Source organism: Orycteropus afer, unplaced genomic scaffold (genome assembly GCF_000298275.1).
Source record: "Orycteropus afer afer isolate SDZICR_OR568_19922 unplaced genomic scaffold, OryAfe1.0 scaffold00016, whole genome shotgun sequence".
NCBI lineage: Eukaryota > Metazoa > Chordata > Mammalia > Tubulidentata > Orycteropodidae > Orycteropus > Orycteropus afer.
In genome coordinates, this window is record NW_006921603.1 from 5,597,177 (window position 1) to 5,615,027 (window position 17,851).

Below are 17,851 nucleotides of genomic sequence, written 5' to 3' on the forward strand. Positions count from 1 at the left end.
AAAAAAAAAAAAAAGGATGTCCTTTATCATCACCCTGTTCAATATTGTATTAGAAATCCTAGCCTGAGCAATAAGACAAGAAAGGGGAAAAAAAGGCATTCAAATTGGTAAAAGAAAAAAGACAAAACAAGTAAAACTATCTCTATTTGATATGACCCTATACATAAAAAATTACCAGAGACCTAACAAGAAAACTACTAGAACTAATAGTAGGTCTCAGCAAAGTGGTAGGGTACAAGATAAACATATAAAACCCAGTAAGATTCTTTTACAGTAACAATGAAAACTCTGAAAAGGAAATCAGGAAACCAATACAATTTACAACAGTCACACAAAAGATTAAGTACTTAGGAATAAATCTAACCAGAGATACAAAAGACCTATTCAAAGAAAAGTACAAAACACTACTACAGTAAACCAAAAGAGACCTACATAAAAGGAAAAATATACCATGCTCATGGATGACTTAAAATTGTGAAAATGTCAGTATTACCCCAAACGATCTATAGACATAATGCTATCACATCCAGATTCCAACATCATTATTTAAAAAGATATAAAAACTAATCATCAAATTTATATGGAAAGGAAAGAGACTCTTCATAAGCAAAGTACTACTAAAGAAAAAGAACAAAGTAGGAGGCCTCACACTCCCCAATCTTAAAAACTACTATATAGTAACGGTAGACAAAACAGCCTGATATTGGTACAACGGCAGACACATAGACCAAGGAACAGAGTTGAGAACCCAGAAGTCAACCCATCTACCTATGGAGAGCTGATCTTCGGCGAAGGGCCAAAACCTATTAAATAAGGAAGAGATAATATCACATCAAATGGTGTGGGCAAAACTGGATATCCATTTGCAGAAAAATGAAACAGGATCCATATCTCTCACCATATGCAAAAAGTAACTCGAGATGGATTAAAGACTTAAATGTAAAACCTAAAACCATAAAGATCACCAAAGAAAAAACAGAGGCAAACTTAGGGGCACTAACACAGGGCATAAATACATTATCAAGCATAACTAAAAATACACAGACAGCAGAAGACAAATTAACTGGGATTTCCTAAAAGTTAAACATTTATGTGCATCAAAAGACCTCCAAAAGAGTAAAAAGAGAGCATACAGGCTGGGGAAAAAAAAAAACATTGGCAATGACTAATCTCTAAAATTTATAGAAAACGTAAAAACCCTTACAACAGAAAGACAAGCAATCCAATTGAAAATGGGCAGAGGACATGAACAGACACTTCACAAAAGAAGACATTAAGGTGATCAAAAAGCACATGAAGAAAAGCTTAAGTTCATAAGCTATAAGAGATGTGGAAATCAAGATAACAATGAAATACCATCTCACTCCAGCATTAATAGCAAAGTTCCAAAAAACAGAAGCAAAAAAATGCTGGAGAAGGTGTGGAGAGACTAGAACCCTCCTACTGCTGATGGGACTGTGAAATGGTGCAACCACTGTGGAAAATGGTATGGTGTCTTAAAAAGTTAGAAATGGAAATATCGTTATGATCCAGCAATCCCACTAGTAGGTATATATTCTAGAGAAATAAGAGCTGTGACACAAATAGATATATGCACACCCATATTTATTTGAGAAAAAAAAAAAAAAACTCACTACAGTTGAGTCAGATCCGACTCATAGCGATCACTCCTTGGGTTTCTGAGGCAGTATCTCTATGGAAGTAGATTGCCCAATCTTCCTTCCAAGGACTGGCTGGTGGGTTTGAACTGACAGCCTTCTGGTTAGCAGTCAAATGCCTTAGGCTCTATGCCACCAGAGCTTCCATGTTCATAGTAACATTATTTATAATAACAAAAAGAAAGAAACAACCTAAGTGCCTATCAATGGAGGAACGAACAAACAATCTATGTTACATAAACACAATGTAATAATACACAATGTTAAAGAATATCAATGAAGCTGTGAAACACCTCATAACATGGATTAACCTGGAGGACATTAGGCTGAGTGAAATTAATCAATCACAAAAGGACAAATATTGTATGAGACCCTTAAGGTAAAAAATCAAAAAAAGGTTTACACACAGAAAGTAACATTCTTTGAAGATTACAAAGGTGGGAGGGTAAATCAAAAACTAGAGAGCAGATGTATATTTACTTGAGTGAAGGGAAAGGAAATATACAATAGGGATAATAATGATAATCTATGAGTGGATATGTAGACAGACACCCAAGCTGAAGAGGTGTGGGACTACTAAAAAACCAAACCCACTGCTATCGAGTCAATGCCGACTCATATCAACCCCCACTAGGTTTCTGAGGCTGTAAATCGTACAGAAATAGATTGCCCAGTCTTCATTCCGCAGAGTGGCTGGTGGGTTTGAACCACCAACCTTCTGGTTAGCAGGCAAATGCCTTAGGCACTGTACCACCAGAGCTCCTTAATGGGACTATACCCACAAATACATACAGGTTTGACAGAGGTTGTTTCTATATGTATTTATATGTGCTGCAAATATATCCATAGCAGACCTGATGGTACAGTAGTAATTCAAAAGCTTGATTACTAACCAAAAGATCAGAGGTTCAAATCCACCAACTGCTGTGAAACAGAGCTATGGCAGTCTGTTTCTGTAAAGATTCACAGACTTGGAAACTCTGTGGGGCAGTTCTACTCTGTTCTATATAGTTGGCAGGAGTTGGAATCTACTTAATGGCAATGATTTGGGTTTATGTGCAAATACATCCACGAATATAGTAGACTGTACAGGGGGCAAAATTATGAAACTTCTTAGTCATAACCAAAAACCTTGAGGGAATGAGTCACTGGGCCTGGGGGGTCAGGACCACTGCCTCAGGGGACATCAAGGTCCATCAGCATAGCACAGTCCACAAAACCACGTTTACATCTTATTTTGGTGAGTAGTAACTGAGGTCTGGAAAGCTTGTGAGTGGCCATCTAAGGTGCGATCATTGTTCTTTCCCTGTCCCAAAGCAATGAAGAGTGAAGAAAGTCAAAGCTGTAAGGAAACAATTAGTTCAAAAGACTAATGGAACTCAGCCTTCAGGACCCTGTGTCAGGAAGAAACAGATGGTCCCGGCTACCACTGCCAAGTGCTCTGAAAAAGGATCACAGTAAGACATCCTGGATAGAGGAGGAGAAAAATGTGGAACTCAAAGCACAAAAAAGACCAGGCTTACTAATCTAATAGAGGCTGGTGGAACACCTAAGTCTACAGTCCTTAGACACCTTTCAAGCCTGGAACTGAACTTAATCCCCGTGGCTCAACTTTCAGCCAAACGACAGACTTGTAAGATGAACAATAGCACCAGGACGGTCTGCACACCTCAGAACATTCAATCACACGAGATCCAAAGGGCAGCATTTGCCCAGGGATAAAGCTCAGAATGCAGGGAGTGATAGGAAGGGAGGAGGAATGGAAATCATAACACAAGGGAAAGCCGGAGAAGTGCTGTTACATTGCAGGGGCTGCAATCAATGTCACAAAACGTGTACAAATTGTTGAACAGAAAATGATTTGCTTTATGAACTTCCACCCAAATCACAATAAAAGTTAAAAAAGAAAAACGTATACATGAAAAATGTTGAATTGGCAAATGTTGTGATAACTATATTTTCACAATAATAATAATAATAATAAAACAGAAATAGCTTTATTGGCTACTGCTTTTTTTCTGATTAGAAAAAGAATAGATAGTTGTAAAGATTAAGTGATATTAAAAAATATAAAAAATTTAGCATTTTTGCCTGAAATTAAAAAATAGCCATTATCTTGGTATTTTACTTTTCTTTTCACCTGAGTATTAAGGCATTTTGTAGGCATAGCCTCAGATTAATTAGAAAATCCTAGTTCCTTATTATAATTGCACACTTAGGAGAGTCAAAAGACCATCTTTAATGATATAACTATAAAGAAAAAGCTTGTAAAACTCTACCTCTGCTCAAGTGAATATACAGGAAATGCCCTTTATCTCATTTCCCATAATTATAGTAGGAGAATCAAACTGTCTACTGAAGTGGTTGTTTCCCTTCCCGATCTCAGTAGACTATTCAGCTATTGCCAAGAAAATGAAGGAAGAGAAAACGGAATTCTTCCAAAAATCAAGAAGGGAATATTAAGAAAACAGTGATTAGATGGTCAATTAATAATGTATTCTGAAGATAACTCAAAGAATTGATTTTGAGTTGTGCAAAAGCAAAGCAGCATTATTTGAAAGAAGCATGAACTATTCATTGAGGGTCCATTTCTGGACCACGCCCTTCTCACCTTATCCCCAGTTCCCCAACCATACTTTCTTTACACTGATTTAGTAAGATTATTGAGAAAATGGGAGCTCTGGTGGCATAGTGCCTAAGGCAATTTGACTGCTAACCAGAAGGCTGGTGGTTCAAACCCACCAGCGACTCCTCAGAAGGACGGTTGGGCAATCCACTTCCATACTGATACCGCCTCAGAAACCCAAGGAGGGGTCGCTATGAGTCCAACTCAATAGCAATGAGTTTGGTGGGGTTTTTTTATTTTTTAGTATTGAGAAAATAAGAGGCTGAACTACCAAGCCTGGCCATGTGACTTCAACTCACCAGAAATTTGGCAAGCTGCCATTTTACACCAGGTGCAAAAACATAACAAGAAAAATCTACATATGTTTTTAAGATTATATATATATATATAATTGTGATTTGGGTGAAAATTTACAGAGCAAATTCACTTTCCATACAGCAGTTCATATACACTTTGTCTCATGACAGTGAACACAGTTTACCACAATGTAATAGCTCCCCTCCCACTTCCTCCCCATAGTTACCTCTTCCCTGTGTCCATCCCTCCATTCACTGCTGCCCCCTGAGCTGTCTCCCTGTGCATAAGCAGCCCTTCTTTCTCCCATGATTGTTCTCTCCAAGGAGTGTATCTATCTTAGGTAAATGTTCAACTCATATGCCTGTCTTTTGTTTGGCTGGAAGCCACAGGTGTGGGTTCAATTCCAGACCTGAAGGGCAGCTAGGGGACATAGTCTCAGTGGTTCCACCAGGCTCTATGGGACCAGCAAATCTGGTTCCCCCCCTCTTTTTTCCCCCCCAAATGATTTTGAGTTTTGTTCTACATTGTTCTCCCTCTCTGTCCAGGATCTCCTACATAGATCCCCTTCTAAGTGGTTGACATTGGTAACCGGGCACCATCTAGTTCTTCTGGTCTCATAGTTGTATAGGCTGCAGATCAGATAGTGTACTAGTCTCTAGGACTAATAGTTTCCATGAATTTTTGGTTTTCTTCATTCTTCTTTGCTCTGGAAGAGGAAAGACTCGTCGTTGCATTAAGATGATATTTTTTTGAAAGAGCAATGAAATGGTAAAAATGAATTGTGCCAATTAATACATTTTAGTGGGGTTTTTGGATATTTTGTATTTTAATTAATTATAATATTTTATATAAATTTCTGATTCAGTAGGGCTTCTTCAATTGCAGGAAAAAAAAAATGGCTGCTGTGGTCTTAAACCAAGATGTCAGAAAGGAACTTAGGGAAGGAAACAAGTATAGATTAAACACCTCTAAATGCCTCTTTATATATGCTATCTCGTGAATAGTCACAATATGTCTGTGAAATTATATTAGTCCCATTTTATCAAAAACAGAAATGGAATTTCAGAGAGATTGCATAATTTTCCAAGGTCACTGAACCACTAATAATGTGGTTCTAGCTAATGTTTACTGCATTTTCTAATTTTATCTTCACAAAACTTATAAAGTAGATACTATTACTATGCTCAGTTTACAAATGAGAAAAAATAAATTAAATAATTTGTCTAAGGTCACACAGTAGGTGAATGGATTAGATAAAATTAATCCACAAGGTCCAACCCCAGAATCTGTTAGTGCTTGCTCCTTCCCTATGCCATACTGTCTATCTTAAGAGACCATCTAGTTCATTCCAAACAAATGTAAGTCCTTATCTTAGGATAAGACTCTGCAGAACACAGGGGCTCAGGGAATGTTACCATTCGTCTTAATCTTTTATGTTTTTTAAGAATTTATAATACAAAAAGGAGAATAAGTTTAGAATGTATAATAATTTGTTATCACTTCCTTTTCAATTGAGCTCTCTACTTCAATTGCTAACAGAATCAAAGTGTTCTTTATTATACTATTTATTATTTCCATAAATATTCCATGAGACTCATACTATGAGCCTAAGAAAAAATAAGACCACAAAGAAGCAAAGAGTAGTTCACAGGGCTTCAATGATTATCAAGGTGAAGTGTATCATTATTATTAAATGAAATCTAACTCAACTCGTTTATTTGTTTGGTTTTTTGCTGCTTATTTTTATAGACTTAACTGTATTTAGTCCTCACAACACTGATGTGAGAACCTACTTTCACAGAGGAGGGGATAATCATTCATGGACAAATGTAAGAGGTTTGCTCAAGTTCATGCTCAAGAGGTTTGCTTAAGTTTGCTCAAGTTTGGGTCAGACCTCCTGACCCAAAGTCTAATACTCCCTCTGTGTGCAGACAGTTTTCTCCCATGACTAGGATTCAGAACCTATTGCCAAACCAGAATAATGGCATTCTTCAGAGTATAAGCCTGTTTTCTGACCCAGAATCCACTACTTGAAGAACAAATGTCACATGATCACAATTTTATAAGAAGAATATATATATTGAGACAGAGAGAAACCAACATGCATAGTGGGATGGGGAGGTGGAGAGAAGGAAGCACTCTCAAGATAGTAGACACTTGTTATTTTTGGTGATGGAAAGGTGTGGGTGAAGTGTACAAAGTTTGACCAAGGTAAATGAAGTCATTAAGATGTGCACAAGAGAAAAATGACATTATATGGGATATAACAAATATAACTTTGCAACAACACCAACAACCAATATGTATATGTATGATTATAAAAATATGTATATAGGCATATATACACAAGAGTACAAACATATGGGTACATATCTATGCACAGAAGAAGTATCTATAGCCATATGTAGATACAAGTATATGTGTGTATGCATGTATATCCATATATATAATAAACTACATAGTGGACACAGTTATGGATACTTCTCAGACATAAACAAATACCTTGCAAGATTGGTTTTCTGGGTTTAAGACCATAGTCTCTTAGGACAACTCAGTTAACTGGCATAAAATAGTTCAAGGAAAAGGGAGAGGAGGAGCACAAATTTAGATGTTAGAATGTTCTTCTGAGTTAAGAAGTAGTTTCTTTTAAATTATGTGGCTAAGCTTTATTGGGTGGCTCAGCGGTTAAGTGCTCAGGTGCTAACCTAAAGGTTGGTGGTTCTAACCCATCAGTCACTCCCTGGGAGAAGCATTGACAATCTGCTTCTAAAAAGAAGACAGCATTGGAAACCATACAGGGCAGTTCTTTATTCATCCAGAACAAAAGAGAAAGAAGGAAACCAAAGATTCAGAAAAGAAAGTAGTCTACAGAGCTAATGTCTACACAAACTACAGCCTCACCTACCCTGAGAACCAGAACTAGATGGTGCCCAGCTATCACTATGACCATTCTGATCAGGATTACAATGAATGGATCCTGATACAATTGAAGAAAATGTGGAACATAATTCAAATTCTTAAAAAGTCCAGACTTACTTGACTGGTTGAGACTATTCCCCAAGACTATCACCCTGAACTACCCTTCAAACCACAAACCAAAATTATCCTTTGAGGTCACTTTTTATAAGCTTCTTCTAAAAAAGCATCTATAAGAAACCAAATCATCTATAAGAGACCAAATGGTCTCTTATATTATTATATTATTCTAAAGCAAAGATGAGAAAGTAAGGGGGCAGGGAAACTAGAGAACTGGAAATGGTATAAGCAGAATAGAATGAAAGAGCATAATGACACATGGTGAAAAATGAAACCAGTATCACTGAATAATTTGTGTAGAAATTGTTAAATGGGAATCTAATTTGCTATGTAAACTTTAACTTTAAACATAATAAAATATTATTAAAAAAAGAAGAATCAATGGTGAAAATCACATGTGGTGCTACTGTAGGCGTCTCATACTATAAATTGCTAAGTGGCCCAGCCAAGACTTTAATATTTCTCAGAGAGAGTGATGAGTAACTGGAGACAAACAGAAAGAAGAATAAACACAAGAAACCAATAAACTATTAGCCAGATCATGAACCGTGCTCTCATGCTATACATTTTTCAACGATAAATGACATGGCCAGTTGATGTCTGTGCCATGAGTGAATCATAACAAAAGTTATACTTAAGTTTTATGAGTATTTTATAAGCTCAAAAATAGTTATTATGATGTACTAGTCTTAGACTATAAAACTAAACTCAATAAAATCCATTTATAACTGAAAAAAAAAAATCTGCCCTTAGTTGTGATTTTTTTATTTGGGCTATGATAATGGAAGCTGTGAACACAGGTCATTTGGGACATGAACAATTCAACAGAGCTTGTTAGTGCTGTTGTGTGCCATCGAGTTGATTCTGTCTCTAGGACAGAGTAGAACTGCCCCGTATGGTTTCCAATGCTGTCATCTTTATAGAAGCAGATTGTCAATGCTTCTCCCAGGGAGTGACTGATGGGTTAGAACAACCAACCTTTAGGTTAGCACCTGAGCACTTAACCGCTGAGCCACCCAATAAAGCTTAGCCACACAATTTAAAAGAAACTACTTCTTAACTCAGAAGAACATTCTAACATCTAAATTTGTGCTCCTCCTCTCCCTTTTCCTTTCTCTGGTGGCATGGTGACTAAGGCATTTTTTGACTGCTAACCAGAAGGCTGGTGGTTCAAACCCACCAACCACTCCTCAGAAGAAAGATTAGACAATCTACTTTTGTAGTGATACAGCCTCAGAAACCCAAGGAGGTGGTGCTATAGGTTGGATCCGACTTGATAGCAGTAGTTTGGGTTTTTTTTTTCTTTTTGGAGAGACAAGCATTAAAATGAAAAACCTTCCTGAGTCTTGCAAGAAAGGACAGTGTGGAGTGTTAAAATGCATTTATCTTTTAAAACATTTTGATTCAGTGGGCAATCAATTTTGGGTGAAGTGGCCATGAAAGTAAATTATTAATGAGAATTTTCACTCATAATATTAACTGAACAACAAAACTGACACTAGTGGAATGACATTTAACTCTTAATGATTAAAATAGTTACAGTGGCCAGATTCCTTACCTACAACAATTCCATAGGAAAAAAGCAGAAAATAGATATTAGGAGCAAAACTGCTCAACATCAGACCGCCAGCCACCAGGAAGCCACTGAAGATGGTGACAGGTCTTGCTCCAAAAGATGAGACACAGAGGCTGCAGACAGGACCTAAAAACACAAATGAAACCTTCACTTACTCAATGGTAACCTCTTTTCTGGCATAATATGATCCGTTTCATCATAAGTTTAAAATGATACTTTGCATCATAAAACAACAACAAAAATATAAGCATCCACTGAATATTTCCATGTACTACATACTATTTTAGAAACTTTGCAACAGATAGCATTGTTTTCCCCATTATCTTGATGAGGAAATTAAAGTTTCAGGATGGTAAGATCATATAGTTAAGGAATGGAGACTTTGGAGTCAAACATTTTTTTATCAAATTTTAGTTCTATCACTTCTAGCTGTTTGATCTCAAGCAATTTGTTTAATCTCTCTATGCCTCAGTTCCTCACTGAAAATTGGAATAATAGTATTCACCTCATAGTGTTACTGAGAGGACAATTAAAATCATGAATATAAAGCTTTTCACAAGGCCTGGTACAAGTAAGTGTCCAACCAATGCTAACTTTTCATGATAGTAGGAGAAGCATCAACAGTAACCAGAGGATTATTAGAAGACATGAAAACAGACGCTGTTTGGCTCCTGAACCCATCCTCCCACCCTCATTGTCATCTAAACCATTCTGACTCATAGTGGCCCTATAGGACAGAATACAACTACACCATAGCGTTTCGTTTCCAAAGCTTTTAATCCCTATGGAAGCAGACTACTTCATTTGGAATCACTGACATTTTGGTTAGCAGCCAAATGCTTTAACCACCAGAGCTCCCTGAATCCACCCTATAACCACTACATTTTTCTGAGAAACATGTCTCCTAGTATGTTTCATACATCTTTCCTACTCAGAGCTCTTTCCCTGCCAAAACCCATCATGTAATTGGTGAATAATGGAATTAAAATCAACAGCAATCCTGTATAGAGGTGAGATAGGGGAGAGGTTGCTACTCTCTGCCTAGAGAATTTTGGCTTAGAGGTGAGGCCAAATGGAAGTGCATCTTATCAATCCACGAATGGGTCTGTCAGCAATACTGTACTGGTAAAGATACCCACTACTGGGACCTGTTCTAGCATAATACCAGTTGCCATAGAGTCAGTTCCAGCTCATAGTGACCTATTGCAGTGTAGTAAATTACTTGGTATTGCTTTTCTAGCCATAAGTCTTTGAAAACTCCGGTGGAATTTGCCGTGAGCAACTGAGGAGCTCCTGATTGTAAAAGTTATCGACAAGTTATCCACCTGGGGTATTTCTGTTGGGAGTGGCACAAAGCAATGTTCTAGGAAGTTCACTCTCTCTCAGGTGCTTAGAATTCTGATGTGATGATTGGTTAGTTTGGCTAATCTGCCAGGCTCAAAACGAGGCCTCCTATAGGCAGAAGAAGGCTCTCTGACTGCTGGCTGAAAAGGACATGCTGCTGAGAGAAACACACTCCTGAGAGCACACGCTTCCGAGAGACATGTGCTCCTGGGAGACATGTGCTGCTGGGAAAGAGACGCAGGAGACACGCATTGCTAAGAGAGGCACCGAGAGACACGAACTGCTGGGAGAGTGGCTGAGACTGTTGGCTGAGAGACAGCGGGATGAAAGAGACTGAGCATTTTTCCTGAACTTGAATTGTAGTCTGGTGCTTCCCTAATAAACCCCATAATCTGTGAGTTCTGTGTGGCCACTGCAGTGAATTATTGAACCCAGCAGAAAGGTGGTGAGTGCTGTGGGAGGAACGGTTGATGTCAGGGTTGGTGAAAAGGCTGGAGGGAGGCAGCATGTCTGGCCTCGCAGGAATAGGCCTTGGGCTACTGATGGTGATTCTGTCTTCCTCTTGTGGGGTTAGAGGAGGTCAGAAGATGCAGCCTCCCTGCCTCTTTGTCAGTCCTATAAACCAAAAAACCAAACTCACTGCCATTGAGTCGATTCCGATCCCCATTAGGTTTCCAAGGCTGTAAATCTTTACTGAAGTAAATCGCCCCATCTTTCTTCCATGGAGTGGCTGGTGGGTTTGAACTGCTGACGTTCTGGTTACCAACTAGATGCCTTATCCACTACATATAGGACACTACTAAAGTTCTATACCTTGTTGTTGTTGTTATGTGCTGTCGAGTTGGATCCGACTCATAGCAACCCCTCCTTGGGTTTCTGAGGCAGTATCACTATGGAAGTAGATTGTCCAACCTTCCTTCCATGGAATGGCTGGTGGCTTTGAACTGCCAGCCTTCTGGTTAGCAGTCAAGTGCCTTAGGCACTAGGCTATCAGGCAATACTCAGTGTTTTATGCATAAGCAACAGTGAAATTCTAACCCACTAACCCTGCACTTTGAAAGCACCCAAAACTACAGAGCTTAGCATATTAGATATAAAACCCATTAGGATTATTCAGCCGTATAATCTTATTTTACATGAAGGAAACTGAAGCTCAGAGAGGTTGTCCAAGCCCATAGCTAGTATCAGCCAGGTAGAGGGAAAGCGCAGGATTTAGAATCAGAAGCAAAGACAAGTATGCCTTTGTTGAACTGACAACAATCTTAAAGATGCCTTATCCAAATTATCTCCAATTTCTAAAAAGCACACTCAGTAGAAGAAAAATTCATTGATGTAAAGCATGTGTACAGCAAAATCTTTATGGAAATAGATTGCCCAGTCTTCCTTCCATGGAATGGTAAAGATTTACCACCTCAGAAACCCAAAGGGGGTCACTATGAGTCAGAACTGACTCAATGGCCGTGAGTTTGTTTTTATACTTTTAATGATACTTTCCTTCTTGCTGTACACATCTTTTATGTCAATACATTTTTTTGAAGTAGGCTGGAATTGAGAAATGATATAATCCATCCACAATCTTCTATGAGTAAGTGGCAGAGCCAGAATTAGGCCCCAAGCCCAACACTGTTTCCAACACTATAGAATCTCCTAAGCACATTAAAACAAGGTTATAAGCACTGAGCAACCACACAATTCTCAATACCTATGGCTCCCCTACATTTCTGCCCTGACGTCTTCAGGTCCTCTTGTCTAAGCCAGTACTGACATGTTTATATGATTAACAGAGAGAAAAAAACACGGCAGTGTTTCAAAAGGAAAACCCATTTGGAAGACCAAAATTGTCATCCAATAGCTGGAATGTCTATACACCCAGTAAGAACTGCTTACTCACCTCAAAATCAGAGATGATTTTAGGAGTCAAATTTCATAAATGAATGTCTGATATCATAAAGGCATGACCTTTTTCTGTTGTTGATCAAATTTCATTGGCAGTGAGAGTGTTTACGAAATTAACAGGCACAATGGAATTTAAAGAAGAGATTTTTACTGATATACTTTACAATATTCAAGTGTTAGGAGGACCTAAAATCTATACTCCTTAATGCCTATTAAATCCATGAGGAAACCCATGGATTGGCAAGAGCAAATCATTTGCGTAGCATGTGAACCAGAACCACTGTTTTATTAAATATATACATTAAAACCTACAAAAGCCAGTACCTTTGTAAGGCGGAGGGAACAAGGGTGGCGTAGTGCCTAAGGCATTTGAGGGTTAACCAGAAGGCTGGAGGTTCAAACCCACCAGCTACTCCTTGGAAGGAAGACTGGGCTATCTATTTCCATAGTGATACTGCCTCGGAAACCCAAGGAGGGGTTGTTTTGAGTTGGATCCAACTTGACAGCAGTGAGTTTGGTTTTTGGATGTAAGGTGGAAACCTGTCAGAGAAGAAACACTCATATTTTCCAGTAAAACAGGTGACAGAATAGTGGTAAGGGTGTACCTTGTCAAAAGCAGAAAACTTGCGAGACCCAGAAAATCAAGGCATCCTATCGAGTTCTAGCTCTCACAGGTTTCACCATAATCTAATTATCAATTATGTGATAAATTCTTAAAATCTTTTTTGCCTGTGTTCTGGTTACCTACTGCCACTCTGACAGGAATATACCACAAATGGGATGGCCTTAACAAACAGGAGTTTATTCTCTTACACTTTGTGAGGCTAGAAGTCCCAGTTCAAAGTGCCAGGCGCTAGGGGCTGTGTGAAAGCCCCTCGACCTTGGGCTTCAGCTCTGCCTCTTGCTCCTGGCCCACTGAAGCTAGAGGCATCTTTTCACTCAGGCATCTACTGGCTGCTGAGGCTAATAAGCCCAAGGTCGACAAATAAAATGGCACAGTCCCGGTGTTACCAAACCACACGGCTGGCCATTAATTCAAGTCCGCTCTAAGTCCCAAGGTCAGCTGAGCATGGCAGGCTGCTGAACAATGACATGGCTACATGCAGGGTCCAAGTGTACCATAAGCTAGAGACCATTCCCAAAGCTGTCCCTTATATACAGGAAGTGGACCACATACTGAAAGGCAGTTACTCAGCTCTCCCAGTAGATTCCACCATGGATTGATTATCAGTCTCATCATGGGAAATACTACAGCCAGCTGCCCAGCCACTCAACCAGGCCCAGCCAAGTTGACACACAAACTTAACCACCACAGCCTGACACATAATTCTTTTATAAAAAATTAAGCATTAAGAACAAATTATCAGAAATGCTTTGACAGATTTTCAAATACATTGAAAGCTGCCTTTTAAAATAGTCTGATTTCACACTGCCATCTGCTGCTTACTTAGAGGAAAATATCTTGATATCAGAGATCAGTCAAAAATTTAAGAGTTGAAAGAGTCCTTGGAAATGATCCAGACACCTCATTTTTTAAATGATGAAATTAGCACTCAGAAACATCATGTGACTTGACCAGGAATCCATAACTAATCAATGACAGGGCAGAGAAGTATTTCAATGGATACTGTTTTGGTCCCCTAGTTCCGCTCTAAGAGAAATATCATAAGTGGATAACTGTCACAAATAGGGATTTATTTTCTTGCAGTTTTGGAGGCTAGAAGTCCAACTTCAAAGTGCCAGCTCTAGATGCTGGGTGAAGGCCCCTCCATCTTGGGCTTCAGCTCTGCCTCTTTGCTCCCGGTCCAATGAAGCTGGAGGCATCTCCACTAAGGCAGCTGCTGGCTGCTATGGCTGACAAACCCAAGGTCAATGAGTAAAATAGCACAATCCAATGATTATCAAGCAACACAGCAGGCCACTGGTTCAAGTCCAGAAACAGTTCTAAGACTGGCAGACAACATGGCAATGATGACTCAGCCAAATGCAGGATCCAAATGTGCCAAGAAGCTTAAGACCTTTCTCAAAGCTGTCTCCTTATATACAGGAAGCAGACCACATCCCTAAGGCAGCTACTCAGCTGCTCACAGTAGATTCCACCAGGAGTTTATTAACAGTCTCCTCATGGGGAATAACTACACGCAGCTGCCTAGCCACTGAAAAACCAGGCCCAGGCAAATTGACACATAACCTTAACTACCACAGATACTGTAATTTAATTTTCTCCTAGAAATAAAAATATTAGTAAAGAATACCAATATACTTTTGTTAGTATCTTACAGATTGAGAGGGCAATGAAAACGTAATACTTACTCTTATTTTGGTATTTAAAATTTTAGAATGAATTCTTTTACTCTCATACTTAGAACCAAGATACTTGTAGATTCCTGATTTAAACCACAATAGTCCCATATTTGGTTCTGGTAATCCTATATTTAGTCAGTAATCATTAGGGTAAAGTATAACTGAAGGGAACCAAAAAGTTACAATCTATAAAACATGTGCCACATTTATGTGTTTAGCTCTTTGTAATAACATGCAAGAAGTCAATGGATGATGTAAACAGTTAAGCATTGGGTTACTAACAGAAAGTTTGGCTGTTCAACTCTATCCAGAGGTGCCTCAGAAGAAAGGCCTGGCAATCTACTTCTAAAAGATCACAGCCATTAAAAACACTATGGAACACAGTTCTACTCTGAAACACACAAGGTAGATAGAAGGCTGAGTCAGCTCAATGGCAACTTCCTTTCTTTCAATAATATGCAAGTTCTTCATGATGATAAACTGGATATTTCTCTCCAGCTGGACAGAAATTAAATCAAAGTACTACTCTTGGGGGAGATTTCTTATGATGCTGCCAGTTTGTCATTTTGTACAAGAGACATTTGGAACAAAAGCTGGTAAACTTTCACGATGAAAAAGTTATTCCCACTTCAGAATTTGTAAAACTTTGAAATAAAAGGAGGGTAGGGTTTCATCAGGAGGTCTGGTAGCATAGTGCCTAAGGCACTTGACTGCTAACCAGAAGGCTGGTGGTTCAAACCCACCAGCCACTCCTCGGAAGAAAGATGAGGCAATGTACTTCCATAGTGATACCGCCTCGGAAACCCAAGGAGGAGTCGCTATGAGTCGGGTCCAACTTGAGGGCACATAACAACAATACAAGGGTTTCATTGTGTGGATGCTAATTTTTAACTTTAATAAGAGGACTTCTTACAAAATGTAATAACCATCTATTATCACCACCATTTCAAAAAAAAAGGAATATTTTAATAAGAAAATAGTGAAAGGCGTAATTTCAGAATGAAGTGTAAGACAATAAGAAAACAATGAGAACCTCATGCACACACACAGCACAACTATCATTGCCTTTATAGTCATTCTTCCTTCAGTGAAAATTTATCCTTTACCTTACAGTTGTCTATGTATTGGCCTTTGGGAATTATTACTATTATTGGCATCAGTATTTGGAAGCCAGTATTACCAAATGCTTTCTGTTTGGGAGGTTAATCTTGACTAGTTGATTGAACTGAAAATCATGGGCTCTAGGACAATCAGTCATGGGAAATCAAAAGGGCAGTATTTGCACAGGGAAAAAGGAAGGGAGGCAGGAATGCATAGGCAAGAAGGACACAGGGAAAGGGTAACCAAAAAAAAAAAAAAAAAATCATGGGCTGAACTGTTAAGCAACAGACCTGGCAGTAAGCATGTAAGAATGGCCTAAGGATGACAGATGGCAGTGTGGGGCACTGGAAAGTGAATAGTTCTGTCCTTTCTAGGTAGTGCCCATGGCTCTTAAAAGGAATTCTACCTCCTGACACAGTGTGATCTGGCTACACTTTTAGCATAGTGCTGACACATTCACTCAAAAACAAAAAAAGGTAGGAACTTACAGGTCGGGAAAAGCAGGTATCTCTATAAACCAAAGCGAGAAGGAGTGAAAAAAGGAGGATCAGAATGGGATTTTGAGGACTGTAACCCCTTGAAGTACAAAAGAAAACAAAACTACTTAGTTAATAATCATCTCCAATCAGACTGACATAATTTTTCAGCCAATAAGGGAAATGAAAATGAAAACTCTGGGAAAGTGTTTTGTTATGATTGCGCGTGAATTAGAGAAATGAGCAGAATGAATTGCTTCTAAGGAAATCAGAAAGATCTCTAAGTAAATTGTTTCCATTAGCTCTTCAGGGTAATTTAGAAGGAAGGAACAGAGCTAAATTTATGTTAGCTTATAAAATAAGTGCAGAGGAAGAAAACATTTTTCTTAAAGTTAAAAAGCATCTAAGTAACATTATATTATGTCTGCATTTTGTTTTTAAAAAAGTGACTATCTGACCCTCTAATTCTTTCACTATTTACCAAGCAAGTACCCACTAGAGAACTTCTGTAAAATAGAAATATAACAAGTAATAAATGCTAGTCACATGTGGAAGTTTTAATTTTCTAGTAGCCACATTAGAAAAATAAAAGACATGAAATTAATTTTAATACATTTTATATAATCTCCTATATTCAATATTTTAATATCACTAACGAGATATTTTATACATCTTTTTTTTTCTTTTTTTGAAAGGACCGCTAGCAATGCAGTGCCTAAGGTATCTGACTACTAACCAGAAGGTTGGAGGTTCAAACCCATCAGCCACTCCCCAGAAGGAAGATGGAGCAATCTACTTCCATAAAGCTTTATTGCCTCAGAAACACAATGGGGGTCACAATGAGTCAGACTCGACTCAATGACAGTGGGTTTTTGGTTTAAGTCTTTGAAAGCCAGTGTAGATTTTATACTTAGACCATATTCCAGCTCAGATCAACCACATTTCAAGTACCCCATAGTCACATGTGGCTAGCAGCTATTGTATTAAAACAGTACAGTGCTAGAGTCTCTTACGTTAGATGCCATGGAGTACACAAAGAAAACTCTACACCTAGTTTGGAAGGCAAACAACCCACATCAAGAATTAAACTAAAGTTGAACTGTTGTATATTCTACCGTGTACATGCTCAACAACAACAGCAAAATAAAATAATTTTTTAAAAATCTGTAAAAAAACCACAAAAAACTAAAACCCAAGGCCACAGGCAATAAGCATCAAAAGAAAAAGGTCCAGACCACAAAGAAACAAAAGACTTTAGCCAATGTGTTTTGGTATTTCAGAAGAGGGGGATCACTCACTGTGGGTCAGAGAACTGAGACTTGAACTGGGCCTTGAGTATGGTTATACAGATAAAAGATGGAATGGCATTTTAAATGGAAGAAACAGAAACACAGAAACATTTTCTAGTTTGTAATTCTTATATGATTTGTTGTTGTTGTTGTTAAGTGCAGTCGAGTCGTTTCCGACTCATAGCGACCCCATGCACAGCAGAACGAAACACTGCCCGATCCCGCGCCAGCCCCACAATCCATGCTAT

General features: G+C 38.5%; 1 protein-coding gene across 1 annotated transcript in view; it reads right to left on the bottom strand.

Annotated features, from left to right (window-relative positions):
- Positions 1-17,851, bottom strand: part of SLC16A9 (solute carrier family 16 member 9) — a 43,853-nt gene that overhangs the window by 15,277 nt on the left and 10,725 nt on the right. The window contains exon 2 of the mRNA XM_007958923.2: positions 9,176-9,319. Coding sequence (XP_007957114.1) covers positions 9,176-9,319 — 144 coding nt within the window. The remainder of the gene's footprint in view (positions 1-9,175; positions 9,320-17,851) is intronic.